The following is a 24,975-nucleotide window of genomic DNA, read 5'->3' as shown; positions in this document are numbered from 1 at the left end:
CTATGGTGTACCTGTGATACAAGCATTTTTACTACTTTATCCCATAATGAAATCTAAGTTATACCTGCAACATTGGGGATGCTGCTTCTTCTCCTTCATCTTCTTTGCCCTTTCGCCTGCGCTGAGCTTCCTCCTCACCTTCATCCAGAGGAATGCTTCTTAGTCTGGCCAGGAAGTTATTGAATATCATGTCTGTACTGAGAACATCCTCACTGAACCAGACCATACCACACCTTGACACAGTAGCCAAAGTGGCATATTTCAGATCCTGTACTTCAAACATGATACGCACCTGAAAAAAGAAATTTTAAACAACATTTAGGAGTAAAAACAATAAACCAAAACAATACAAACACTCTTTCCCTGAAAAAACAGAGAGCTTTTAAAATATGCAGATTTGCATTTAGACTTCCGATTAATTAACATCACCATTATACTGCCTTAAGGTAAGTTCATCATTATTGACATTTACCATAAGACTTATATAATTCACATTTTGTCTTACAGGGTCTGACTAAGTGTAACATGAAATGTTTCCACAAAAACCCTTTACTCCAGCAAACCACAATCTGATCTCAGTATTACTTTGCTTGTGATGAGAAAGAGGCACAACACTAGTACATATTAAATTACACCAACAAGCTTATACACAGCACATAAACACAACATAAAAAAGTAACATTACATTTGGTGGGAGGCTGAGACGTTCCCCATTTGGCAGAGTCAGAAGTTTGTTGTCATCCAGAACAGAGTTCAAGTTCTCAACCCATTCAGGGTCTACATCACCATCAAAGATAATCCACTGACGTTTCTGTAGTTCACCTCTCACATTGTCTATGATTCTATATTAAAGAAAATATTATCGAAGGAGAGAATTAAGGTGAGTTTATCCTAGGCACAAATGTACCAGCCATTTTGTATTTGTGTTATTACAGACTTACTTCCTCAGGACATGTGTAAACAAGCCATCTGTCCATTCCCTGGTATTTGGATCCAAAGTACCATAGAGGTGATCTTTGCTGATTGCTTTTGGATCTATAATGTGAGCAACACCTTCCACACCCTCCAGCCGCTCAAGGGCCTTCAGAAGTACTCTCCAGGCCATGCTCTTTCCACTTCCAGAGGGACCAACCATCATCAAACCATGATTTATCTGTGTAATCTGATACAGCTGAAGAACCTGTGACACAGTAATGTACCAATTAACTTCAGCAGGTAATCTAAACTTTTAGGTACGGTTTGTTTAAGACAAGAAAAATTTAAAAGCTTTCGACTTTTCATAATATAAAAGGAAATTTAGTCTTAAACATAAACTTCAACTGCACATTTTCAGTTTGGTATTTTACCTTTTCAACCCACATGCCACCAACTTCTTCTCCATCACCATAGGTAAGGTACATTTCCTGACACACTTTCTTAAGCTCCTCTCTCAAGGCTGTCATCTCTCCACGGTGATACTGCACTCCAGGGAATACATCAGAAAGGAGACTGAACAGCAGTGGAATGTCTTCTGCAACCAGTTTTGGTACCATAGTTTCACATACACTTTGGATCAGGATCTGCAGAGAAAGAGTCACATTCCATTGAAGATTTGTTAAGTTCACTTTACCAAACGTGTTTGACAAGGAATACTTCACTAAATAATTTAGTGATTAAGCATCAGACCAGGGTAGTCTTAGTCAAAACAACTGTTGATGTGGTTTCCACTTTGGAACTACTCAGTGATTTCCTAGTGATTTGCAGTTTATACAAGTCCTTCCTAAGTCTCTTCATTATGCTTTTGGCATTAATTGCTGAGACACTGTGCAGCAATAAATGTCATGGATGCACCACCTCATATGAATAAAATTTTCACTATGATTTAGGGATTTAGAAGTCGTGTTTAACTTGGTGCTTTTAAGCTATCAAATTACCTTTGGTAAATAACATTATTTTGTTCACATGGCTTAATACTAAATGGTAAACACTGAAGGGTTACTTTCTTTGTTTAGTGTGCACCCTTTATCACAGAATTAAAGGACTTTACACACACATTACCTCTTGCTCTGGCAAGTTCTCAGCGATTTCTCCCTCATCAACGACTTCCCCACGCTCTTCCTTCTCCCGCTTTATCTTCTGAATCCTCTCCCTCTTCACGTTACCTGCACTAACCAGCACACTCTTCAGTGCTCTCAGGCCAAAATCATAGTGACTTTGGGAGGACAGCTGTTCATCACAAAGCCTAAGAAGCAAAAGAGATGAAACACAATTTGATTCTCAGTATAAACCAACATAACACTCAGTAAATGTCATTCTCTACTTGAAACTATTGCTTCAAATGATTGCTGCACAATGTGCTTAGTGAGTTGTGGAGAATATTACAGCTTTGAAGTTCTATTATTACTGACTGCAGTCAAACTTGTTACTCACTTGAAGAACGGCACTATCTTATTGGCAAGAACTTCAGCAGTACGGAAGCCTTGGGAGTACAGCATGACCTGGGCAATCAACTGACGGTCTGGTTTTGTCATTGCCAAGCTACGGAACAACTTCTTCAAATTGTCAGGCAGATTGGATCTGCCTGCATAGCCAGGGTTCATGGTGATGAAGATAGCCATGTCAGGGCTCACTTTGACTTGTTTGTTCAGCAGCTCACAGGTAATGGGTGTTGCAGCTGAAAAGAGGGTGCATTTAGTTATACCTGAGTCAGTGATCCAACACTGAGAACTGAAGTCACACATTATTCTATTTTAGTTTCCTACAGTAAAGAACAGCAGGTTCTCCAGTACTGCAAGTCAAGCAGTATACATTTCTACCAGCTGAAAGTTACATCATATATATTTAAGTTTTGACATAAAGTAGCTTCATCCTTGCATAATTTGCAAGAAACGTAGCAGAGCAACAAAACATGAAGGATATTAGAGAAGCATGAAGGATGTTAGAGAAGAATTACGTACTCTTGTCATAGTTGGGGTTGGAATGCTCTCTCAAGGCTTCCTGGATGCACTGAACTTGCTGTGAAACTGCAGAGAGCATTCTCTCCTCCAGTCTGTTGAACTCATCAAAGCAGCCCCACGCGCCCACTTGGCAAAGTCCCACAAAGATTCGTCCCATTGCCTGCACACAGAGGGGGAAATTCACTCAGTTGCATTGGCAAAAGGAGCAGAGAAGAGCACTTTATACAATGCATCCAAGGCAGGAAGTTTATTTGTCTGTTACTGTATTTGTAGTATTGTAAGAGTTATGAAAGGGTTCTGAAGTTCAGCTTTCACTGCTTCACAGAACCACAGATCATAACTCCCTGTACTTCACACTGCACTGCAGTGTTTCCAAAACAGGCAAACTAAGTCCACTGCATAATGTTTTGTTTGCTAACACCATTAACATCAGGTGCAGTTCTAGTCCTTTATTGCAAGGAGGGTACAAGAATTACAAAACATTTCGGAAGAGTAAATTGGGTGGCCAGAGTATGATAACCTTTCTACATAAAGAACAACCTTTAAGGTAAGATTCTGTAGAGGGAACATGATGGAGGTCTACAATCTACTGGTTTCAGATGAATATGAATCAATTATTCACTGTCTTTTCTACTACAAGAACTTAGGAATCATTGAAAAAAGACAAAAAGAAGCTGCCCTTTTATGAAGTGCATAGTAATAGTGCACAGCGGAACAATTTGGTAAAGATGTTCTAGAACCAACTGTGTAAGTGGATTTAAGGGGAGAAATGGTACATTAAAAAAGGTTCACTGAATCATGAACAGAGTAACACTTCCACTGGGACATCCTGATTGTTCTAACTGTCAGAGGGAGGAAGTGAGCTGGGGCAAGGAGGATCACATTATCTGTGATATCAAAACTCCCTAGGCATTTTCTTACAGTCACCCCTACAAGCCAAATGTTGGTTAAATGGCATTCTGATCTGGTCAAACTACTGCTGCAGAGGAAAAATAACAGGTAGAATCCATAAAGTTTAGTGCCTTCTTGTCCATGTTTTATATTGTTTTTTATCTATACACTTGACCAAGGATTTTATTTTAAGATAATTTGCTGTGTTACAGTTTAGACACATTTCATCTGGTTCTCAGTTTGAAGATGTCATTAATCTTCAAATGCCTGGATAAATTTTCTCAAGTTTTGAAGAATTCTTCACACATTGAGATAAACTGCACATCTGTGTTGTAAAGGATAATTAGGTAATAGTACAGCTACTTCAGTAATCTCACACTCTCATCTATTCCTCATTCAACCAGTCCTATAAATGCAAACTACATAGTTTAAGATACTTTCCTAAAGCCAGTCTTAAGCCCCTGCCCCTGTACTTCCTTTCCCTCCATTTGCTGTTACAGAACTACCTGTTCAAAAGCACAGAACCTCCGCTCTAGCAATGTTCCATCCCACTTCTGCTTTAGGCATTTTTTTGTTACAGAGGTTCTATGACCAATAGATACCAGCTCAGTTAGGATTTCTACATAATCATCTTGAAAATAAACATTGCTGGCTGTTTCAGGGTCCTGAAGAGATTCCTATTTGTTGTTAACAAAGACTACATTGTTTTTATCAAACAGCTTACCTGGAAGTCAAATGTTTCATCACAGTTGAAAACCAACACAAAGCGGCCGAGCTGATGTCCAAGTGCTTTAACAGATTCTGTTTTCCCAGTCCCAGCAGGACCTGTTTTTGAAATGGAATGGACATGCTTTAGAATTCATCATCTGAATAGCACTGCCAACTCATGTAATCTGCCAGCATGTGGATTCTGAAGGTGCCTGTTCAATCAAGAGACTTCAAACAAGACCTGAAACTGTTTTGACTTCCCCCAAAAGACCATTTTGTTCTTTGCTACCTTAGTTAAAAGTGTCCTGCATGTTCATATTAACACTGTACTGTGGGGATGCACTTCCTTTCCTCAGTCCACCCCCTAAACCCCATCCTAGGCCACACTATAGTCTCAGGAATGCTTGTTAAGCCATGGCCTACATTAACACCACCAGTTAGCTCCCCTTGTGCTTATCAGAAACCTTGTCTGCTCCCACAGCTTCCCTTGTCTAACAAGCTCCTGTTTTCTACTTAAATAGCCTTGAGACTTCTTTTTTCTCTCTGAACAACAGAGCAAGTAGAATAATATTTTTGTTGTTGGACTTTTCAAGGAAAGTTCCAGCAACCACCAACTCAGATTGTGGCCAGGATGGAAATTTACTGGTGACTAAAATCAGTAATTTTGCAACTCCATAAAAAGTGGTCCTAAGTGAGACTCTTACTGCAGCAGGCTGTGACCAGGATCTCCCTCCCAGTGGGATGCCTCTTGGAGCTTGTCATGTCTCCAGTTTGCAATGGAGGATTGCCACTGAAAGTTGACAATTGAACCTGGACTGATATCTCCCACTCCTTGAGACCCAACCCTTCATCTCTGGAGAGATGCAAAGGCATCTGATGTATTTCACTGAATTTAAGGTGAGTTTTTCATAGGTATACCTTTGCACATACTTCATGTCTGTGTGCCTTATGAGTGTTGCCAATTTAGGTCTGTAATTACTCTAAACATTTTGTCAAATTACTGCTGTGCTTATAGAAAATCCTACTGAATAATTTTGTTTTAAATTAATAAATTGTTCAAGTATTGATATTATTGTACTGATTAGATAATTAAGTTTTCTAAACCCTTTAGACCTAAACTGGATCCGGTCTAAAGCTAAGTTTGGCAAGGGAGTCCACTCTGACCCTTGTGACACAACAGCAGTCTCCCTAACCCCTCTGCATCCCTTACAGTTATCCCTGCTTTTCCTTCTGTGCCCCCAGTCTCCACATAAACCATTTTAGATTTATTTTCATCAGATTTTTCCTTGTGTTCTTTATCTATATAGTAAGTAATAAAATGAACCTTGCCATACAACTTGCTGTGCTTTAACAAATTCCTATTAAACCTGCCTTTACTGATTTCTCACTGGTGATTCTTTAAGTGACCTAAACCCCTCATTCTCATATATATTAGACTTAAGAATTTTATACACTTGTCTCCCAAACTTACCAAATGGTGATCCTCCAAGTCTTGCCTCCAGGGCCTGTGTCATTGTCAGGTAGCAGCGGTCAGTGAGAGGAGTCTGCACCAGCTTATCCTGAACCCCAAGGTACTCAAAGCCATAGTTGAATTTGGCATTTGCCATCTGAATGGAGAGCTGCTGCAACACATCTGTCTGCTTTGGGTCAAAGTAGAACCGCATCTGGCTGAGCCACTCGAAGGATTTGGAGTTGTCGATCTTGCTTTTGATCAGTGATCTTGTAACATCTCTCTGGTGCACCAGCTCAGTGATCTGTAGAAGGAAAGAACTCCTTAACACCACAACAATACAAGCCAATAAACACAGGCTAATAAAGACAGGAATCCTAGAGCTTCTCAGATTAGCACAGTGAACTGCCATCACTTAGAAATCATGACCTAAAACCAGTCTCTGGTTTAAAAACCTGTTGCTACAAAGCCAAAACTAACAATGTTGCCTACTGCTCTTAATGACTTTCCTAGTTTACAGCAAAGCCCAGTAGCCTGCTAATCTATTACACTGCTGAACTTGGTATTTTACTTGCCAGAAACCAGGTATCTCCCTCTAGAAATAACCCAGGATGATTTTAATTCTCCCTCCACCTCCAATCACTATCTACAATCAAAAGCATATTATGATTACAAAAATAAGCAACTTAATGACATATTTCACATCTGAATGAAAAGATCAGTAACTTCCATACCTGGAAGATCCAGTTTGAAGACCAATTCCTGAGACAGCATATCATATGATATCATGAATTAAGCTGACAAGAATGAAAACTACCACCACCTACATTAAGGATCAGGCCTTAATGTAACTGCTTAAATCACACTAAATCTTTTGCTGGAGGAATAGTAAATCTTAGACTGATCAATTTTTTTCTTTAAAATTTAAAAATGCTCACCTGTAAACCCTGAAGAGGAAAGGAAGTTTTTACTTACCAAGTGCTCCAGTTTCCTTCTGCGAAGGGGTGGCTGCTCCATCAGCACAGAGTCTGCCAGGACATTGAGTGTGACCTCAACATTGGCTAGCACAGACTGGAGAGGGCTGTTGTCTCCACCTCCACCATTGAGGGCTGACTCCACATTCTCAGACCAAGCAATCTGGGCTGACAGCACAACAAGTTGAGCCTGTGTAAAAAAACCCTCATCAGATAGTTTTCCTTGCTGAAGAACCAAGCTGCAGTATACTTTAGTGTTCCACATTAATACCTGGTATTTGTCAATCCAAGAGATGTAGACTGCTGGATCAATTGAAGTTGCTTTTCCAAAGATTTCTACTTCAGTAACAGACTCTGCAAGCAATTTAGCAAGGGTCACTCTCATCTCTTTCTCAACAAGAGTGAGCCACTCATTGATCTTGGGATGTTCTGTGATGGAGACTGGTGTTTTGAACAGCACCTGCAAGAATTAAAGGTTTAAGTCAGCCCACATCCACTTATTTTCAGAATTTTATTTAAAAAGAAATACTGCAGCTATACCTCCTCTCCTTCACGTGAGGATATTCCAAGAACCACAGAATTGTCTTCATTGAGAATAATGCTAGAAACTCCAGCAAACATTTTCTTGAAGTGTTTCTGCAACTTAGCCACATTTTTGCTGTTTCCAATGATTTCAAGCAAGTCTTCATCACCAACAAAGTAGAACCTATTAATCACATAAAATCAGATCTATATCAGAACTTCAACTATCACTTTAAATTTATAATTTATGCTTCATCCATGGCCACTACACAGAAGTAACTGACAACCATTTCCTCAACATTGCAAGTGTGCATGAACCACAAATTTGCTAGCAGTTATACCCTAGTGCTACCTTTAGGTTTATGTGGTCTGTACCATACAGAAGTGTACACATGCTCCATAGTGTGGATAATTTTCTTATCCATCTCTGAAATACCAACAGTAGAGTTTGGGATTGAATTGCCTGTCAGGAAGAAGAACTCCCACTCAGTACCTCCCTCACTCTTATTTTCTCATGCTAAGTGACAAACTAGTTGAGGACTACAGGTAAGTCAAAATCAATGACCTAAATACTGGACTGTGACAATTCAGACACTGTCCTTTAATCAAATGGCAGAAGAACCTCTTCAGTTTACAGAAATCAACTGCAATGGTTCCTTAGGCAATATCCAAATCCTGAAACCAGCCACAGATGAGCAAGTAAGGGAAGTTTCAGCCCCACTTCTGGAGAAGTAGCTGTAACTGAATTATGTATATAGACAATAGCTAAATAAATGGTCATAACATCTCATATATATGCACCACAGAACTGGTAGAGGCTTTCCAGAGCAGTACACCAATTCCTGCATCAGATTAAACAGGAGAAACAGGAAACATCAGATTACTTCAGGAGTCAACTGCTTACCGAGGGAAAGAGGACCTCTCCCTTTCCAAGTACTCTCCCAGGGCTTTCTGTATCTTCCCAAGCAAGTCTGCCAGTCTCTCTAATGATCTCTGCACACCCTGAATGTTCAGAACATCCATCACAAGTGGAGATTTGGACACCTTTTTCATGAGTGCCAAGAATTCAGTGCTGATGCTGCAAGTAAAATAATACAATACATTAGTGCAAATTCAGTAACCACAGGCCTAAAGAACACCAAAGTTATTTGTCTCTAAATGACCACTCCACCTCTAATGGCTACAACAGCTCTAGGGAACACAACCTTAAATTCCCCAAATTACTCTTCATCTACCTCAAGCCCCCAACAACAAAATCTCACTTCTTTGCAATGTTCAATCTACCAAGTCCAGAGCAGGTCTGCTTATCTTTACCTCTTGAAGTGACACATAAATCTGATTCTTTGATCTGAGTGGAAGCGTGTGGAATGAGTAAGTATGATCAGACCAACTTAAAAGAGAGGAAGTAAATAATGTTTAAAGGGTGACATTAAAGGCTGCAGCAACAGAAATTTGCCTGTCTGTTGCAGCCACAATGCCAGAAAAAACCCTTGAACTAACTGATAGGAAGTAGCAAGGAAAACTACCTGAGTCCAAATCATCTCCTAAAAATTGTACATCAGCCCACTTACTACAAACATTTTCTGCCATAGTTGCACCTCTTTGCTTGATGAACTTGTATCTACAGCAGCTGTAATCCAGTTGGACCAGGTAAGAATTCAGCCAGTATTTCAACTCAGGGAGTGCTACAGAGAGTCATGAAGTTTCAGGCCTGCCCACAGGGTGCCCCAAGGGAGGCAAGAAAACAACAAAATGACAAAGTTACCTCTGGAACCGCTGGGTCTCCACAGGCAGCAGGTGCTTGATGTCTGCACTGCCAGTAAAGATACCCTCCAGGTACACCCAGCGCCTCTGGACATCAATCCAGACATCAAAGAGTGCCATGATACGGTTCAGCTTATCTTCCCAGCTAAGGGCATCCTCCTCAAACACCTGAAGTTTAAACACTACATTAATATTCATTTTAATGTTATAAAGTGCTTGTCTACTAATAATTATTAGAGGAAACAGTTTTTTGAGAGTTACAAAGTATGCATTATACAAATAACAGTCTGTCAGCTTTAAACACTGAATATAGTCCCTGCTGACAAAAATATAAACTAAACAGAAGGGGAAAGCAGAAATAAACAAAAATTCTTTAGCTTCGCTCTCCATTTTACCTTGTAGTATGGTGACAGCTTCATAGCAGACACGCTGTTAATGTGCTCCTTGACTTTGTTGAAAAGGTCATCCCACCCCCGAATCAAACGACACTTGTTCTGGTAATTGACCAAGTCCAGTTCATAGGTGTTCCACACTTCTCTTATCTGAAGAAAAAGATGTTTAAGATATGACATCAATAATTTCTGCACCAACATGGTTACAATCAGATACTATTTTTGTATCTGATTGTAGGAATCAGATACTATTTTTTTTTACCCAAAGGTTCTGGCTTTATACTTAAGCTTTTGTTAAAAATACTGAGACTATGATGCAGTTCCAGGTGGGATTTTTGCAGTTACCACCAATAACTGCTTTTCCCAAATACTGCAAGTTTCATCAGAAGAAGTTTACAAAGCTTTAAATTGCTCCCCAAAACAGAACAAACCACGGAGTCTTGGCACTTGTTTCAACAGCTTAGAGTGACAAGTTAACTACACAAGTAGCCACTTAACAGCAACCCTACAGATTTGCTATTACATGCATACATACAAGGGCTGATACTAACCTGTTTCAAGAACTCTTCCAAAGCCATTTCTCCCTGAGCCACAAGCAGAACATCTTTGACAATTGCTTCATTTCTCTGTAGATCGACATCCCAGATCTGGCCCAGGGTCAGTTCTGAGACAACCCAGTTAACATGAAGCCTCTTCATCAGTTGTTTCCAATGTCGGTCTTTAAGTGCCTCGGATTTCAGTTCAATAACTAACATGTTTATCTACAGAAGAAAATAAAGCAAGTTACATCTTTGAACTTGAATATAAAACACATGCATTTCAGAAAGGTGGGCAACTTACCTTCATGTAGCCCTTCAGAAGTCTCTGGACATACTCATAGGAGGCGTACTGTCGCAAACGGGCAGGGAAGTTTTTCAGCTGGTTCAGCAGACCATCCAAGTTTTGTCGAAGCTGTCAGTAACACAAAAGCAATGAAGCCTTTCTCTACAAGTCCTGTGCACATAACCATACAAATTACCTATACATTTGTTACAAAAAACTCTCTCTAATGAGATATTAGCAACAGGACAGCATTTACAAGTGTTAGCCTTGTTTGCCCAAGATGTGGTTACTCTACAGCTGAGAATGTAATTTTATTGGTCTGACTGAGATTCATGATGCAGTCTTGTCACAGGCAGTTAGTTTATAGATTAGTGTTCTTTCTGCTCCTTACCTCCTGAGCACTGAACTAAAATCAATGCTGTTTACCCAACTGTATAATGAAGTTTCTCTAATGAGGTCCAACAGACTATTTAAAAACAGCAGTTTCTTCTCTGCAGATGCAGTCAAATCTCAAACTATGGAAGCTGCATAAATTCCCTGTAGGATTACTTAAATTATGACAATCCTGTGAATATTTTTTATCTTACTTTCAGAAGAAACATGCTCACAATATATTGAAAAAGGTACCTAAACACTGAAAATTATCTAGACTGACAATAGAGCAAGTCTGTCTCAAGAGGTCTAATTCCTAATTTACATATACTTGTAGCAGTAATATTGTTAATGTACACCAAAGTGAAGTACCTTGCGAGGCTGTACTGAGACCCAGGGTTGTTCTTTCATTTGATCAATTTGTTCCCAGACCTTAGAGAGTTCAGACCAGACACCTTTGAGATCCTGCAGCTCTTCAAGGGCTACCTGTAATAAAGGATGTATCAAACATCAGCAGTTACTCCTAATTTCGTCAAAGTCAATAGCATGGGTGAGTTAAACATACTTCTAATCCATCAAAAACCTTTGAATAATTTGCCAGCTCAACAGAACTGCAAGAGCAAGTGACCAAGATGAAATTTTCCATCTCAGCTCAGTTAACAGTTTCAAAAGAATAAGACAGTCAAGGAAGAGATCACAGACAAGCTCTGAAGGCTAAAACTGAGTAAGTGTGGAGACTGTGCCCTGATATTGGTACAGCACACACTACGAGTCACTCTCCTGAGGGAGAAAACGATGGAACTGAAACATTTTAATCCAAAACTGTCAGGAAGGTGTGTGAGCAGGTTGTACCTGGACACGCTCCTCACTGCCACTGAGCAGCCCAGTGTCTGTGAGTTCCAGAGCTTCCTTGGCCTTGGCACACTTCTCACGGTCATCCTTCAGCCTGCCGAATTTTCCTTCGTAAATGGTAAGAGCTTGAAGAGCCTCTTCTGGACGCAGATTTCCCTAAAGTTTGCACAGGATACATTAATCCAACAATCCTACAGCTCTGATGAAGGCAAGTTAAAAGTAGGGACTAAATATAAATGTTGGTTTGTTAGTAGAGACTAAATATAAATAATAAGACAACATATTATTCCACAATAAGTTCCATTTCATTTTTACATGCAGTTTTTGGCTTTACTAAAAAGTACTCCAGAAAAAAAAAAGGCAAAAAGCAGCTTACTTCTGAATCCTTCTACATGCATATCTCTGACATATACTTGTTTCAGACAAAGCTCTCTTAGTCAATGAAGCAATTTACTTTTCTGCACCTAAGAGAGGCCTAAGTTTTAAGAGTAAATTTCTCTCTCCAACTATTGCCAAAAATCAACACACTTATTATAAGTTATTATAGAATGCTTAAAAAGACTTTTACTGTCACCTAAAATGAAAATTTGCAAAAAAAGCATAAAAACAAACTGAATGCAGAAAATCTACCTCATTCACTGAATATTAACCATCACTACTTACTGTTACAGGCTTTGTTTTCTCCCAGTCTGTCAGCAAGTCAGTTGTTCGGCTCTCCACTGCACGATCCTCTTGAACTATTTTCATCTGCAGATTTGCTACTTGTTGTTGAATGGCAGAATCCTTCCTCCGCATGATATCATTGAAGGCACCCCATTCTCCTTCAATGTTGTCAATGTAGAGCCAAGAGGAGGGGAACTGGAACCTTTGCTTCTCAAGCAAGCGCTGACCATTGCGATAAAGCTACAAGACACAGTGGTTTTAAGTTAAAAATACAAAATTTAAGCTGCAAGGCTAAATAAACACACTTTAATAAATGCTCACTATAGAGCTCACAGGATTTTTCAGAATACGAATTTAAAATCTGTCCTTAAGAGGACCTGAGTATTATTTTATGATGAAGCTGCATTTTATGAGCTAAGCCTGACATTCCACAAGTCAGAATCATTAACAAAAGACAACAAACATACCTCAACTTGCTTTTCAAACTGTTTGATTTTACGTTTCAAGGACTGCACGTATGTGATGAATGTCACGGCATCTGATGTGCTAGCAGTGTCCACAGAATGCTGCTCCAGCTCTTGACGGGACTGTTAAGGGCACAAATCAATGTTTTAGCATTCTACAACAGTTGATCTGAAAGTGAAAAACTGGAATTAAGACTGTTCTTACCTTAGAAATTTGTGAATGAAACTCTGTCATGTTCTGACCAAGCATTTGGCCAAATTTGCTGAGCACCTCCTTATGCCAGGAGTCATACTTTAAGTTCACCTTTGATTGTACCTACAAGTGAATAATATTACATAACAGTAAGTTGTCACCCTTGCTATTTTCTGTTATACACCTTTTCTGAAATTCAATGCATTTATCACAACAAATAATTAAGATTTCTCACCTTGCCATAGTCTATGACAACAGGTCCAAATTCCTTTCTGGTTTCTGCATTGTCAAATGTTCCTCTTGCCTTTCTTATCTGAACCAAAAGGGCCTGCCACTTATTCAGGTCTTCTCCAAGACGGTTGTATATATTTTCAGCCTGCATGTCCCACAGACACTGGTACTGCAGCCAAACCTGATGGAGGTATTTCACAATGTTCAGAACTTCTCCAGTATATTCCAAAACAATTGTTTCCCTCCAGCCCCCAGGAAAACTGAGAGTCCATGTTAATTTTAGCTGTTCCACTATATCCTGTCAGCCTCCTACCTTGACATACTGCTCCACTTCAGTCACAATTCCCATGACAGCTGAGTATGACTCCTCCAGGGCTGCAGGGCCATCAGGCATCCTTGTCAATGCATTACGATAGAACTTCTCTTCCTCAGACAGCTCATAGTGCACTCCAACCTAAGAACCACAGTTACACTTGTGATATACACAAACTTCCAGGGCACTCAGGTTTGGTTTTAGATCAACACACTAATATATTGAGGACAGCTAATTACTAAGTGAAAGCAATTGCTCTGACTTAGATACAGCTTCATTACACTTACCTGGTATCTCTGACTTTGAATTCTTGGCAGCGACAGGATTACCATTTTCCAAGAAAACATTTCTTGGTAAAGTTTGTATCTACAGTCTTCAATTGGTGGATTCAAGTAGATCACCTGGTTGGTTATTCTTAGTTCATGTACAATGTTCTGCAAAAATAGTAAAAAACCACAATTTTACTGGCAGATACTGCTACATATAGACAAGAATTTTGGACTTCAAGAAGTATTTTTTAAAAATCAACTTGCACGTAAATGGAAAGAGGAAAATATTTCTCCAAAAACAAATGCAAGAAGAAATAGTCATCTACCATACAGGCCTCAGAAATAATTTCTGCATTAGTTAATTGACAATACAGAAAAAAACCAACCAACCAACCAACAAAATCTAATGCAAAAAAACCCCACAGGAAAACTTACTTTGATCTTGGGTTCACCACCAGGCTTATGGCTCACTTGAGGAGCATCTGTATCCATGTCAACTTCTGCTTTGTCATCTGCTTGTCCCAGAAGAACCTGGGTCCAGGCCCTCAGTCCAGCTTGCAAACGAACACCCAGGATTCTTTCAATCTAAAGAAAATGAGGCACATTGGAGGAAAAACCTGCATATTCACTGCATGAAGATCCCCACTATCAATATATTCTGATGGGCACACTACAGCACCTCAAAGAACCAAATGCTCCTTTACTAAGCCATTCCAGCACCAGAAGGGGCTTACAAGAATTGAAGGGACTGTTTACTAGGATTTGTAGCAGTAAGACAGGGAATAATGGCTTTAAATTGAAAGAAAGGAGGTTTAGATTAGTGTTAGGGTGGTGAGGCACTGGAACAGGTTGCCCAGAGAAGTTATGGATGCCCCATCCCTGGAAGTGTTCCAGGCCAAGCTGGATGGGGCTTTCAGCTACCAAATCAATGGCATCACTGCCCATGGCATGGGGACTGCAACCAGATGATCTCTAAGGTCTCTACCAACCCAAACCATTCCACAATTAAAGAGGTTTAGGAGTTTTGGTAAATTTGCACTGAATGTAATTCAAAATTTCTTCTCCTCCTCATGGACTTTAATTACATTAAAGAATTTTAATCATATTGAAGTTAGCCTAGTGACCAATAACCTGAAACTTAAAAGGCAGAAGCAAACAATATGATGGCAACAAGTCTTTGCTACCAGGACAGCACATTTCCACTGCACTTTATCTACCTTGGTCCCCAGCATCCTCTAGGCTGTCAAACTGTATCAAACTTTTTTCTTCAAAAGACAAACTCCCCTTGAATTACTGATCGCAAAATTCTAAAAAAACCCCAACACAGTCTTGTATCTTCTCCATACCAAAAATGCACTGAAATTTTCAGGGAATGAGAATTTAGTCTCTGGTGTGACTATAAAGAAAAGTCTCCCTGGGGGACTATGAAGACAATAATCAAAATATATTTTGCACCTGAATAAAATGTTACCTCTAAACATATACTACTCCTTGATCTCAAACTTACCTCCATATCCAACTTATTGACCCAGATTGGCAAATTTGAGTATGAATGAAGATTTAAATCATCCACAGCTTTCTGAACTCTGTTCAAGATTTCAGAGAAAGTCTTGTGATCATACATGCATGTTTCCAATGATCTCACTTCCAGGTCTATCTTCTCTTCAATAATGAGCAGATCATCCACCTAAGACAGTTTAGGAAAAATGAGATGTTTAGTTTGACAGGTTAGATCAAGGAAACAATAATTCAGTAATGGTTAATCATGTATCTTTATTTGGATGCAGCAAACCATCAATTTTAGCAATATCAATGAAAACAGTACTGCTAATAGCAATTTTAGCACTATTAAAAGATCCATCCAGTTGGCCAATTTGTGCAGACTCAATCAGCTACTTAAACCAAGAGCTGCAGAACTGGTTCTCAGCTATCCAATGACACTTTTGGATAACCACACATTACTGAATTATAAATGTAAAAGTTTTGCAGATTTTGACAGAAAACACAAACCTTTTCCTGGAAGCTGAAGACAGTCTCAGCCAAGCGCTGCACGTATGGATCAAGCTTGTATGATTCCCACACGAGTGCAATTCCTTCTGCAATCAAAGCCTGCACCTCTTTCTTCAGGCCAGCGACCAGCAGTGAGATAGTGTTACGTTCTTCTACCTTCTCACACGTTCGCTCGTATGTGCGGACACTTTCAATGAGAGAAATAGCAAATGGATAGAGCTGGTTTGCTTGGTGAGCTTTGTTGACAATTGCTAGTGGGACACGGAAACCAAGCCACTTCAGGTTTCGGACTTCTTTGGAAAGTGTAATTATTTCTGGAAGGAAGTTGACTTTCAGTTTCAGGACGTTTCCAGTTCGGCCTCGAACACGAGTGCTTTCGATGGTGAAAATGCGACCAGACACGCCAAGGTTGCGCTGCTGAACTTTTCTTGCCCAGTCATCAAAGATCTCCTGAGTGTTGAGCTTCATGCGAAAGCTATCTCCATCCTGCTTCAGCTTCTGACCTTCCACATGGTTCTCCCAGCCTTTGCCAAGGACATCCTCCACACGCTTCATGTAAGCGGTGAGCTGCCTGTCGATCTGTTTTGCCCAAATTATAGACCCAGACACAGGAGGCAAGTCACGAACGTGACTCATTTTACACGCCTGACTCTGTGGATATTGAACTTTAAATTTGTCATGAAGAGACTCAATATCATCTTTCACACGCTGGATCAGCTGTGTTTGGTACTCACGAATGGCGCCGCGAATGTGAGGTCTCACAAACAGGGCGTTAAAGCGCGAGAAGATTCTGAACATTTCATTGGCGTTCTTCGCTGTACCGAGCTGGTCCCTCAAACGGGCTGTTATCCTTGTTTCAACTCTGTCAATTCTCTCATCATAGCGCTTCATTGCTGCCTCCCAGGCTTCTGTACCTTCTTTGGAAACATCTAATCCATCTACTTCCTTAACATTCTCATAAGCAAGATTGACTTCTTCAATTGCATTGGCATCTGCAGCATCAAAAAGGACTTCTGCTACTTTCATATCCTGTGGTTCAGGTACCTCGCCTTGATTTTGCTGGGCAACAGCTGTTACCTATATTAGAATCACAATTTAGTGAGCTGGATACCTCAAAATTTCCCTGAAATAGCAAAATGCAGTTGGTTCTAAAAAATATTGCACAAACCCCCAGCCAATCAGTGATAAATTTTTAACAAACTTTCAGTCATGCTTCAGAATTAACTTCCAGTAGGAACAAGGCAGCACAGTTACTTTGCAAACTTCCACTACTGTGCAGCATAATCTCATTTTCCACTGTGGTTTAGCCAAGTTCAAGGATTTAAACATTTATTAATCTCCTCTGTGTTATGTCTAGACTTGCTGAGTTTATTAACACAAGCATGTATTATGCAATGTAAGTCAGAATTAAATCTAAGCCTATTAGCAAGTGTTCAAAACTAAACATGGAAACTGAATGTTACACTACATTTGTGTTGGTAACTTCAAGTAACAGTAACACTCCTGAAGAAGCCACTCAGATTTTCTGTTTTGTAACAACCAAGATTACCTGAGGTCGCAGGACTCTCACAATGACAGCTCTCAGCTGCTCATGCTGACGCCTGAATTTCCTCATTTGATCAAGACGACTCTGGAGTTTCCTGTGAGCAGGATTGATGCGCCACACCATCTTCAGGTTCTCCTCCCTTTTTCTCTTCACGATATCCCTCAGCAGAACTTGCAGCTTCTCATATTCATCATCCCAGGTTTGGAATACTTCAAAGCACGCAACCATTACCTGAAAAAAGTTTTAGAAAAGGAACTTCAGCTCCCAAATTAAATCCTGCCTGAAAGTCACTGTCCAACACAAAAATACAGCAACCAGTATCACAAAGCCATAACATACCTTTTCAAATTCTTCATAGGCCACATGCATCAGTTTTCTGGTTCCCAACACTTTAAGCAGCTGCGAGCTCAGATCTCTTGAAATAGCCTCCACTAAACGCAATGCCCTTTGGATTGGGTACTTTGTGTTCCTGATTTTTCTCAAATGGGTAAATATTGCAACAAGGGCCTGTCTGATTTTGTCCAGCTCTGTAGCAGACAGCAAGTCATTCAGTGGAAAGTCTTTCATCAGTGGATTATAGTCATTCACAGTTTCCAGTGCTTGTTTCAGACCTAAATGGAAAAGATTTTGAATATAACTTTTCATTTAATTGACCAAAATCTCTACCTGTAACCAGTCCAAAGTTCCTCGCAACAGCACTGCTCTTTGCAGCACAATGTTCAGGTTTTTTAACAGTTCTGTATGACATTTGAGAGAAATGTTATTGAACAGATACTTTACCTGTGTCAGTATCAAAGCTGACAGTAGCATGGAAACGTTTGCCATGTTTCAGAATATCCAGAGTCAGCAGAACTTCTGGACTTTCCCGTTTTTCCTGAATGCGGTACAGAGCCCTTTCCAAATTTAACCAGAAGCTTATCTCCTGTAATGCAGTGCCTGATGCAGGATCTCGATCTAATTTGGTCACCTGCAAGGTAATGGAGAGAAAGAGAAAGGAAGAAAGAAAAGCATTTAATTTATATGCTTCAGCTGTAAAAACCTGCTTAAATATAATTGAAACATGCAACAACTGCCAGGTTTTAATAACCCAACCTCAGACAGTTCTGGCACTCATTCTTTGAAAAGTGTAGGAACTGTATGCAACATGTGAAAAGTGTAATTCCAAAGATCCTAAAGGTTGGTTTTAGGACCCTCATGTAATAATCCTCAGCATAGCCTAAAAATGTCACCTGCCTGCTTTCCTGAGCAGTGTCTGTATTCTGGTTAAAGGCAGATGAGCCAGGCAAGATAACAAATGTTTTATGCTCTTAAGCAAGAAAAGACAACACTGTTCCATGAGCAATAGGTGTTTCTTGTGCAACAGAGGCAAAAAGCCAGACTAGTATCTCAGATGCTGCTTTTGAGTAACACCAACAGAACAGAAGTTCTTTTGAAAAGTAACAGGCGGAAGTATGAGATTATGAGATAGGGCTGGAGCAACCATTGTGGTTGTGGATGCACCAGGGGGAAATAACAAAACAGGCCAAATCAGATGTGCTCCTCAATCTGCTGTATCAATCTGCTGTTCAGTCTGTAAAGATCTGAAGAACAGTTACAAAATTCACAGGATTACTGCCATTTACTTGAGTCTATTACAATACGTAAAACAAAGTCATACTCTTGGTTATTTGTCAAACAATTTAGACTAGATTCCAAATTTAGACTAGGCTCAGCCTAATTTTAGACTAGACTTAGCCTAATTTAGACCCATGTTCCTGGTGACTCAAAAACCTGGTCTGAGATCTTCAGAGCATCCTGCACAAGCAGCATTTTAACAGTTAATGTGTGAAGAAGATACACAGTACTACACAGAAGTTCTTACTACTTGGTTGCTTTTTTCCCCCTGTCCTATACCTTTTGTATTTCTCTAATCCAGCGGTTGACTCCAGACTGTAACTGATTAAGGAACAATGGATCCTCAGCCTTCTCACCAAAATCTGTAACTTTTGGTTTTTCTCCACGTTCATAACACTGCTTGGCAACATTAGTAATGGTTGCATGGATGGGCAGACTGATCTCTGGAATTTCAATATTCTGTTGCAAATGCAAGAGGCCCATTTCAAGCTCTGCAATCTTTTTCTCAACTGAAGGAGCCATCTTATCTCCATCCCTGAAAAAGCACAGATGTTTACATGTAAGAAGGCAAACCAAAAAACCATACATAACACATTTAGACCTGAACTGCTTCCCCAGTGTCAGCAACAGCATCATACCAACCATGTCCTAAAACAATTCATGTGATTCACCTTGAAGAGTCACTGTTGTTTGTTATTTTTTTTTAATCATTAAACACTTCAGTTCATTAGCACAGAAATGCAGCATTTCTACTGAATTACCTGTCTGCTTTGCCAGATTCTCGGATATAGGACTTGAAGAAGGGAGCAACAGCATTGCTAATGAAAGAGTGCAGTGTTTCATATGGAGAATCCTCACTGAGAGTGAGCACTCTGAGCTGGGAAGACACTGGTTTGTCAGCATCGATCACTGCTGTACGTTTAATGAACGCCAGGCTACGGAACAGAGAAGAGAGTTACTGACCAATCATCTGACACTTCAGTGACAACAGCTTAAATCTGACTGCAAGGTTAGGAGCCAAATGGCAGTCTAAAAGTAAAATCTAAAAAGTATCATCACACTTCACAATCTTTCTTCTAAGAGACTTGAATACAAGTCTTCCAAATAAATACATCTTTACAGTTCAGCAATAAGCAAGCTGAGTTATCAATAAGGACTCTGAAATAGGTGCACACTAAAGACAAACACATTTTACAAAGTTTCAGAGTCAAATATGCCTCAACGTGAGGCATAAATAGTAAATAAATATGTAACAGCCAGACATAACCAAAGAATATTGAACCCAAGTTGTGTATGTTACAGCTGCATGTAAGCCAAAATTAATAGCCCATAGCTAGAAGTCCTAGGTCCACTCCTTTCAGCCTCATGATACACCCTTTTTTTATCAGAGCCTCTGCCTTGGCAAGCTTGGATAAAGAAACTGCCTGAAAGCAATAGGCAAACCGAAGGTAAATTTGTAGGTAAAGCAAGTAAATTTGCTTATACAAGTTTTACATACATAGAGTAGAAATGTTAAGATCTATTTTACTAATTCACCTGTTTGACTTTATTCCATAATGAATGTCAGTGCTGATACTGTAGGAAATGAACTCTTTTTCCTCTTCTCCTTCATCTCCCACATCCTCTGCAAAAAAATATTGTATGTAAGAAATAATTTCTAACACATCTGCCACTCCTTCTCAACCACCTTCTGTTGTTATCAGACTACTTCCTAACCTTTAAGCTCCACACCAACTTAATTAACTAAATTAGGTCAAATGTAGCTTTGCAATATGTCTCAGATGCAGAATGGGTTCATTGTCTTTAAACAAAACTCCATTAAGATTTAGCTTGCTATAAAAATAATAAAGCATTACAGTAAGTGAATTATAAGTCACAGAAGAGTTATATGAGAGAGAAATCTGCAATACAGAATGTGCATTTATTTCAGAGGTATGTTGCCAGGACAACTATTCTTCAGTGAGAACATTAAACAGCTGCTTTTTTCTTCCAAAGGTGGCTTTGCATTTTCAGACATTTACTTTGAAAATTATTTGGAAATTAAGTCTCTGAACAACAACAACAAAAATGTCTTGGCAGAACAAAAAGCCAAGCCGTGGGAAGTACTCAGTGCATCACAGCTGATGTAATTGCTGAGGATGCAGGCAGCCGTGCTGCAATGCAGTGATTCCAGTGCAGAAGGTCACTCCCGGCTGGGGGACACACTCTGGCTGGACACTTTACAGCAGACTCTGCCCTGCTCTGTCCCTTGCAGGCTGGGGAGATGGTGAATCCAGAATGCAGCTTTCATTGTGCAGAAATAAGGCTTCTGTTTTATTGTACTTGTAATCAATAATCTACTTCATGCAATGCAATCCATGGACAAGCTTCAATAACAACAGTTTTTAACAGTGTCAGAGCTTTCCATATGCTGCTGGAGATTTCAGATCTGCTACACCTGGCTGTCATTCACAAAATCCACTCCCAAGTAACTGCTATTAAACCAGAAGACATGGACAGAAATGGCATCTGTGCATCATAAATTAGTATTTGGCTTTTAACATGTAATGAGTCTCTCAATTTCTTTGTATGCATACATATATAAGAATACCTATGCCATGAGCCTGGAGATAACTGATCACCACAATATTATTTCCAACCTTAACTAGGGATAACCATTCTCATGATCATAGCAAAAATGCAGGAATCATCTGCATTAATATTAAATGGTTTTCTTTAAACCTTATTTAACACTGTATCATGAATTCATAAAGACAGCTGTTCTTTTGTTCTCTTTGAGAAAATTACCCCATTGGAAAAGACATCTCAAACTTTGGAAGGGGAAAGAGGAGGGTGATCTGGATTTAGGCAAAAAATAAACAATGATGGGGTATTTTTAAGCAACATCTGAAGTTTACAATTAATAGACAGTGAATGAAAGAACCTTCTTGATGTTCCTCTCTGTGTGCAGCAACTGCAGGGCATACATCAGGACGTTAAATTGTTTCTCTTCTTATTGATATGTTAAATAGCACAATATGAAATATGATTTTATTAGGATTTGACATATACAGGAACAGAACCACCAGCATACTAGGAGTAGGGATTCAGAATTGTAATAGAATTTTGCAAGCTCACCCTGGCAGGCAGGTAGCCATTTACGGACTGGAGGGGCTTGTTTAACAGTAAAAGCCTGCATTATTGATGAAACCTTGCTGCATTTTGTCACTGCACGTTAGGCTGCATTCTGTGACACTAAGATCCTATTTAGCAACAGATTTGTTGACAAGTCATTTTCGAAATTAACAGTTACAGCAGCACATGAGTAACAAAGACACTCCAGCCACAGCCTCAGCTTGGCTGTAGTATTTCATGCAGAATTTGATGCGCTTCTGAGCGCAAGCACCACGGCCACCAGGCTTCGATAACGAAACAAAGACAGGGCAAGGCCCACATCTTCCTTTGTCAATTACAGGACCTCCCTATTTAACCATGAAACAACGCTTTTTACAGGTCGATTCAGGCTTGGTTATTTTTTTGCCTTTATCCGGGGTTTTGGCGCTCTCGCTCTGTTTCACAGCGGCTCTCTGCCTCGCCCAGGAGGTCACTTCCCGAGCAGCCTGGCTGCCTCAGGAGCGCTGCCACGGCCGGCTGACAAAGCATTTTCGGTGCCTTTCCAAGCAGGGCCGGCCGCGGCCGCAGCACGCCCGGATCTGAGCCCACACCGAGCCCGCAGCCCATCCGCCTGGGCCCGGACCGCGGAACAAAGGCGGTGGGGGAGGCCGGGCGGCGGCCAGCGGGACCCGCCCGCAGCCCAGGCTGTGCCGCCACCGCCCGAGCCCGACAGCGAAGCCACGGTGCCCGGCGCGGCGCCTCCCGGCCGGGGCCGCGCTGAGGCGGAGCGCGCAGCGGGGCCGCGGCGGAGGCGCGCCCCTCCCACCCGCGGCAGGGCGGCGGCCGCGGCCGGCAGCGGCCATTTTGCCACCGCGGCGGCTCCGCTCCCGCCTCACCTTTGAGTGTGGAGCGCTCCACCAGCACCGTGTGGACCTGCGGGTCGGAGAGGAACTTGCGCATATGCTCCACGGCGCCCTTCTCCTCAAGCGCCGCTTCCAGCGCCGCCGGCGCCTCGCCGCCATCCTCCAGCAGCAGCGGCACCAGCTTGCGCAGGTGCTTCTGCAGCACCGACACGTCGGCCACGTTCTGCACAGCCGAGCCGGACACCTCCATGCCGCCTTCCTCGCCGCCGGGGCCGCCGCCCCCGCCGCCGCCGGAGTCGGACATGCCGAGGCAGAGGGACACCGGCCGGCACCGCGCTCCGCCCGCCCGGCCGCGCCCCGGCTGAGCCCGCCCGCCGCGCCGCCAGCCCCGCCCGGCCGCACCGCGGGGGAGCCTGGGACGGGCGGGCGGGCCCGCTCCGCCCCGCCCCGCCCCGCCCCGCCCCGCCCCGCCCCGCCCCGCCCCGCCCCGCCCCGCCCCGCCCGGGCAGCGGCCGCTCCCCGCCGCCGCCTATTCGTAGAAGCATGGAGCGGGTTGTCTTGGGAGAGACCTTAAAAATCATGGAGCGGTTTATCTTGGGAGAGACCTTAAAAATCACGGTTCCAGCACGCCTACCATAGGCAGCACCACCTTGTACTAGACCAGGCGGCTCAGGGCCCCATCCAACACGGCCTAGAGCACTGTCAGGGATGGGCGCCCACAGCTTCTCTGGGCAACCCGTTTCAGTGCTTCGCCATCCTCACTGTAAAGAACGTCCTCCTAAATAGCTAATCTAAACCTACTCTCTTTCAGTCTGAATCCATTCCCCTTGTTCTGTCACTACATGTTTTTGTAAAAAGCTCCTCTGTGTCTTTCTTATAAGCTCCTTTCAGCTAGTGAAAAGTTTCCCACAGGAACCCTTCCACAAGGGTTTTATTCCTTCCACAGTGGTTTATTCTGGAAGGAGAGGGCAGGTTGTGAGGGAAAAGGGGAATGCAGCAGCCTCCCCTCCACAGGCTGGCAGCAGCACCCGGGAGAAGTGTCCTGTTGCTGTTGCCTCCTTACCCAGAAGATAAAGCAGGCCCGAGGCTCGTTTGTCCAAAGGTAAATAGTGATTATTTCATGTGAAAAATTAGGCCAGAAGCCATTAGGTCAGGTAGCGAAAATGACATATTCCCGTGAAGAAAGCAGCAGGCCAACTGCAAGGCCTCTTCAGTGAAGTATCTCTGATGCTTTACATGCCCAGCCAGCCAGCTGTACTAATTACTGTTTAATCAATCTGGCACCCAAACCATTAATCCTAGTCTTTGGTGAAACTGCTTCCCAAAAGCAAAGGACGTAAAAGGAGACAGGGACAAAGAGTACTTCAGTGAGAAAGGGGATTTTATTAAAAATGAAAGAATTTAATTTTTAAAATTCTTAAACATCTGTTACAGCTGCCACATCTCAATGTATGTTTGACTGCTGGAGGTATCAGATGAGTTTAACTCACTGCTGCTGAGATGGACCATCCTGTTCCTCCTGGCCCAAATAAGTCCCCCAGTCCTGGCTGCCGTTTGGAGGTGTCTGGGAGAGGGGAGGGGGCTGTGAAGTCCCAAAGCAATTCCACTGACTCCCCAAAAGTACACCAGGGATGGTGGGTGACCCACAGACTGAAACTCCAGCTTTTGCTCATAGGGAAGTAGAAAAGGGAATGGGTTTTCTTTGGGTTGTCCCCAAAAGAAAAGCAAGACAACTATACAAAACTGCATCTGAACCTCCCATGCATTTCAATAGATACACAGGGAAATGCACAGACCCCCACTGCCAGGATCTGTTCAGATGTACTGCCCAAGAAATAAGGAAGCTGTGGTAGAATATCCTGCCTAGCAAAGGAAGACCTGATCTGTAAGCCTCTACACAAGTGTAACTCAGAATTAAAGTGTTTATGTCCAGCTAGGACACTAGAAATCTGCAAAGCCCACCCATATATCCCAGCTCCTCTATTCTACCAAGGGAAAAAGCATGCCATGTTCAGGAGGCTCCTAGAGCATTT

At 41.6% G+C, this 24,975-nt stretch overlaps 1 protein-coding gene across 1 annotated transcript in view; it reads right to left on the bottom strand.

Annotated features, from left to right (window-relative positions):
• DYNC1H1 (dynein cytoplasmic 1 heavy chain 1) overlaps positions 1-23,246 on the bottom strand; it is a 44,415-nt gene extending 21,169 nt beyond the window's left edge. The window contains exons 1-35 of the mRNA XM_059475353.1: positions 22,976-23,246; positions 20,523-20,610; positions 19,748-19,921; positions 19,266-19,521; positions 18,153-18,339; positions 17,712-17,983; positions 17,376-17,603; positions 15,827-16,903; positions 15,324-15,503; positions 14,252-14,401; positions 13,835-13,981; positions 13,548-13,688; positions 13,239-13,415; positions 13,016-13,126; positions 12,814-12,933; positions 12,347-12,586; positions 11,684-11,839; positions 11,204-11,317; positions 10,478-10,588; positions 10,189-10,398; positions 9,641-9,787; positions 9,247-9,413; positions 8,386-8,559; positions 7,500-7,665; positions 7,231-7,419; positions 6,961-7,149; positions 6,007-6,289; positions 4,552-4,652; positions 2,937-3,096; positions 2,410-2,653; positions 2,038-2,221; positions 1,347-1,559; positions 942-1,180; positions 686-842; positions 65-292 (exon numbers count right to left, since the gene is read on the bottom strand). Of these exons, the coding sequence (XP_059331336.1) occupies positions 65-292; positions 686-842; positions 942-1,180; positions 1,347-1,559; positions 2,038-2,221; positions 2,410-2,653; positions 2,937-3,096; positions 4,552-4,652; positions 6,007-6,289; positions 6,961-7,149; positions 7,231-7,419; positions 7,500-7,665; positions 8,386-8,559; positions 9,247-9,413; positions 9,641-9,787; positions 10,189-10,398; positions 10,478-10,588; positions 11,204-11,317; positions 11,684-11,839; positions 12,347-12,586; positions 12,814-12,933; positions 13,016-13,126; positions 13,239-13,415; positions 13,548-13,688; positions 13,835-13,981; positions 14,252-14,401; positions 15,324-15,503; positions 15,827-16,903; positions 17,376-17,603; positions 17,712-17,983; positions 18,153-18,339; positions 19,266-19,521; positions 19,748-19,921; positions 20,523-20,610; positions 22,976-23,246 (7,251 nt within the window). The remainder of the gene's footprint in view (positions 1-64; positions 293-685; positions 843-941; positions 1,181-1,346; positions 1,560-2,037; positions 2,222-2,409; positions 2,654-2,936; positions 3,097-4,551; positions 4,653-6,006; positions 6,290-6,960; positions 7,150-7,230; positions 7,420-7,499; positions 7,666-8,385; positions 8,560-9,246; positions 9,414-9,640; positions 9,788-10,188; positions 10,399-10,477; positions 10,589-11,203; positions 11,318-11,683; positions 11,840-12,346; positions 12,587-12,813; positions 12,934-13,015; positions 13,127-13,238; positions 13,416-13,547; positions 13,689-13,834; positions 13,982-14,251; positions 14,402-15,323; positions 15,504-15,826; positions 16,904-17,375; positions 17,604-17,711; positions 17,984-18,152; positions 18,340-19,265; positions 19,522-19,747; positions 19,922-20,522; positions 20,611-22,975) is intronic.
• Positions 23,247-24,975: the final 1,729 nt, after the last annotated feature.

Source organism: Ammospiza nelsoni, chromosome 6 (assembly GCF_027579445.1).
Source record: "Ammospiza nelsoni isolate bAmmNel1 chromosome 6, bAmmNel1.pri, whole genome shotgun sequence".
NCBI classification, from domain to species: domain Eukaryota; kingdom Metazoa; phylum Chordata; class Aves; order Passeriformes; family Passerellidae; genus Ammospiza; species Ammospiza nelsoni.
The sequence above is the reverse complement of the archived record's forward strand: the minus strand, read 5'-3'. Positions and strand labels throughout refer to the sequence as shown.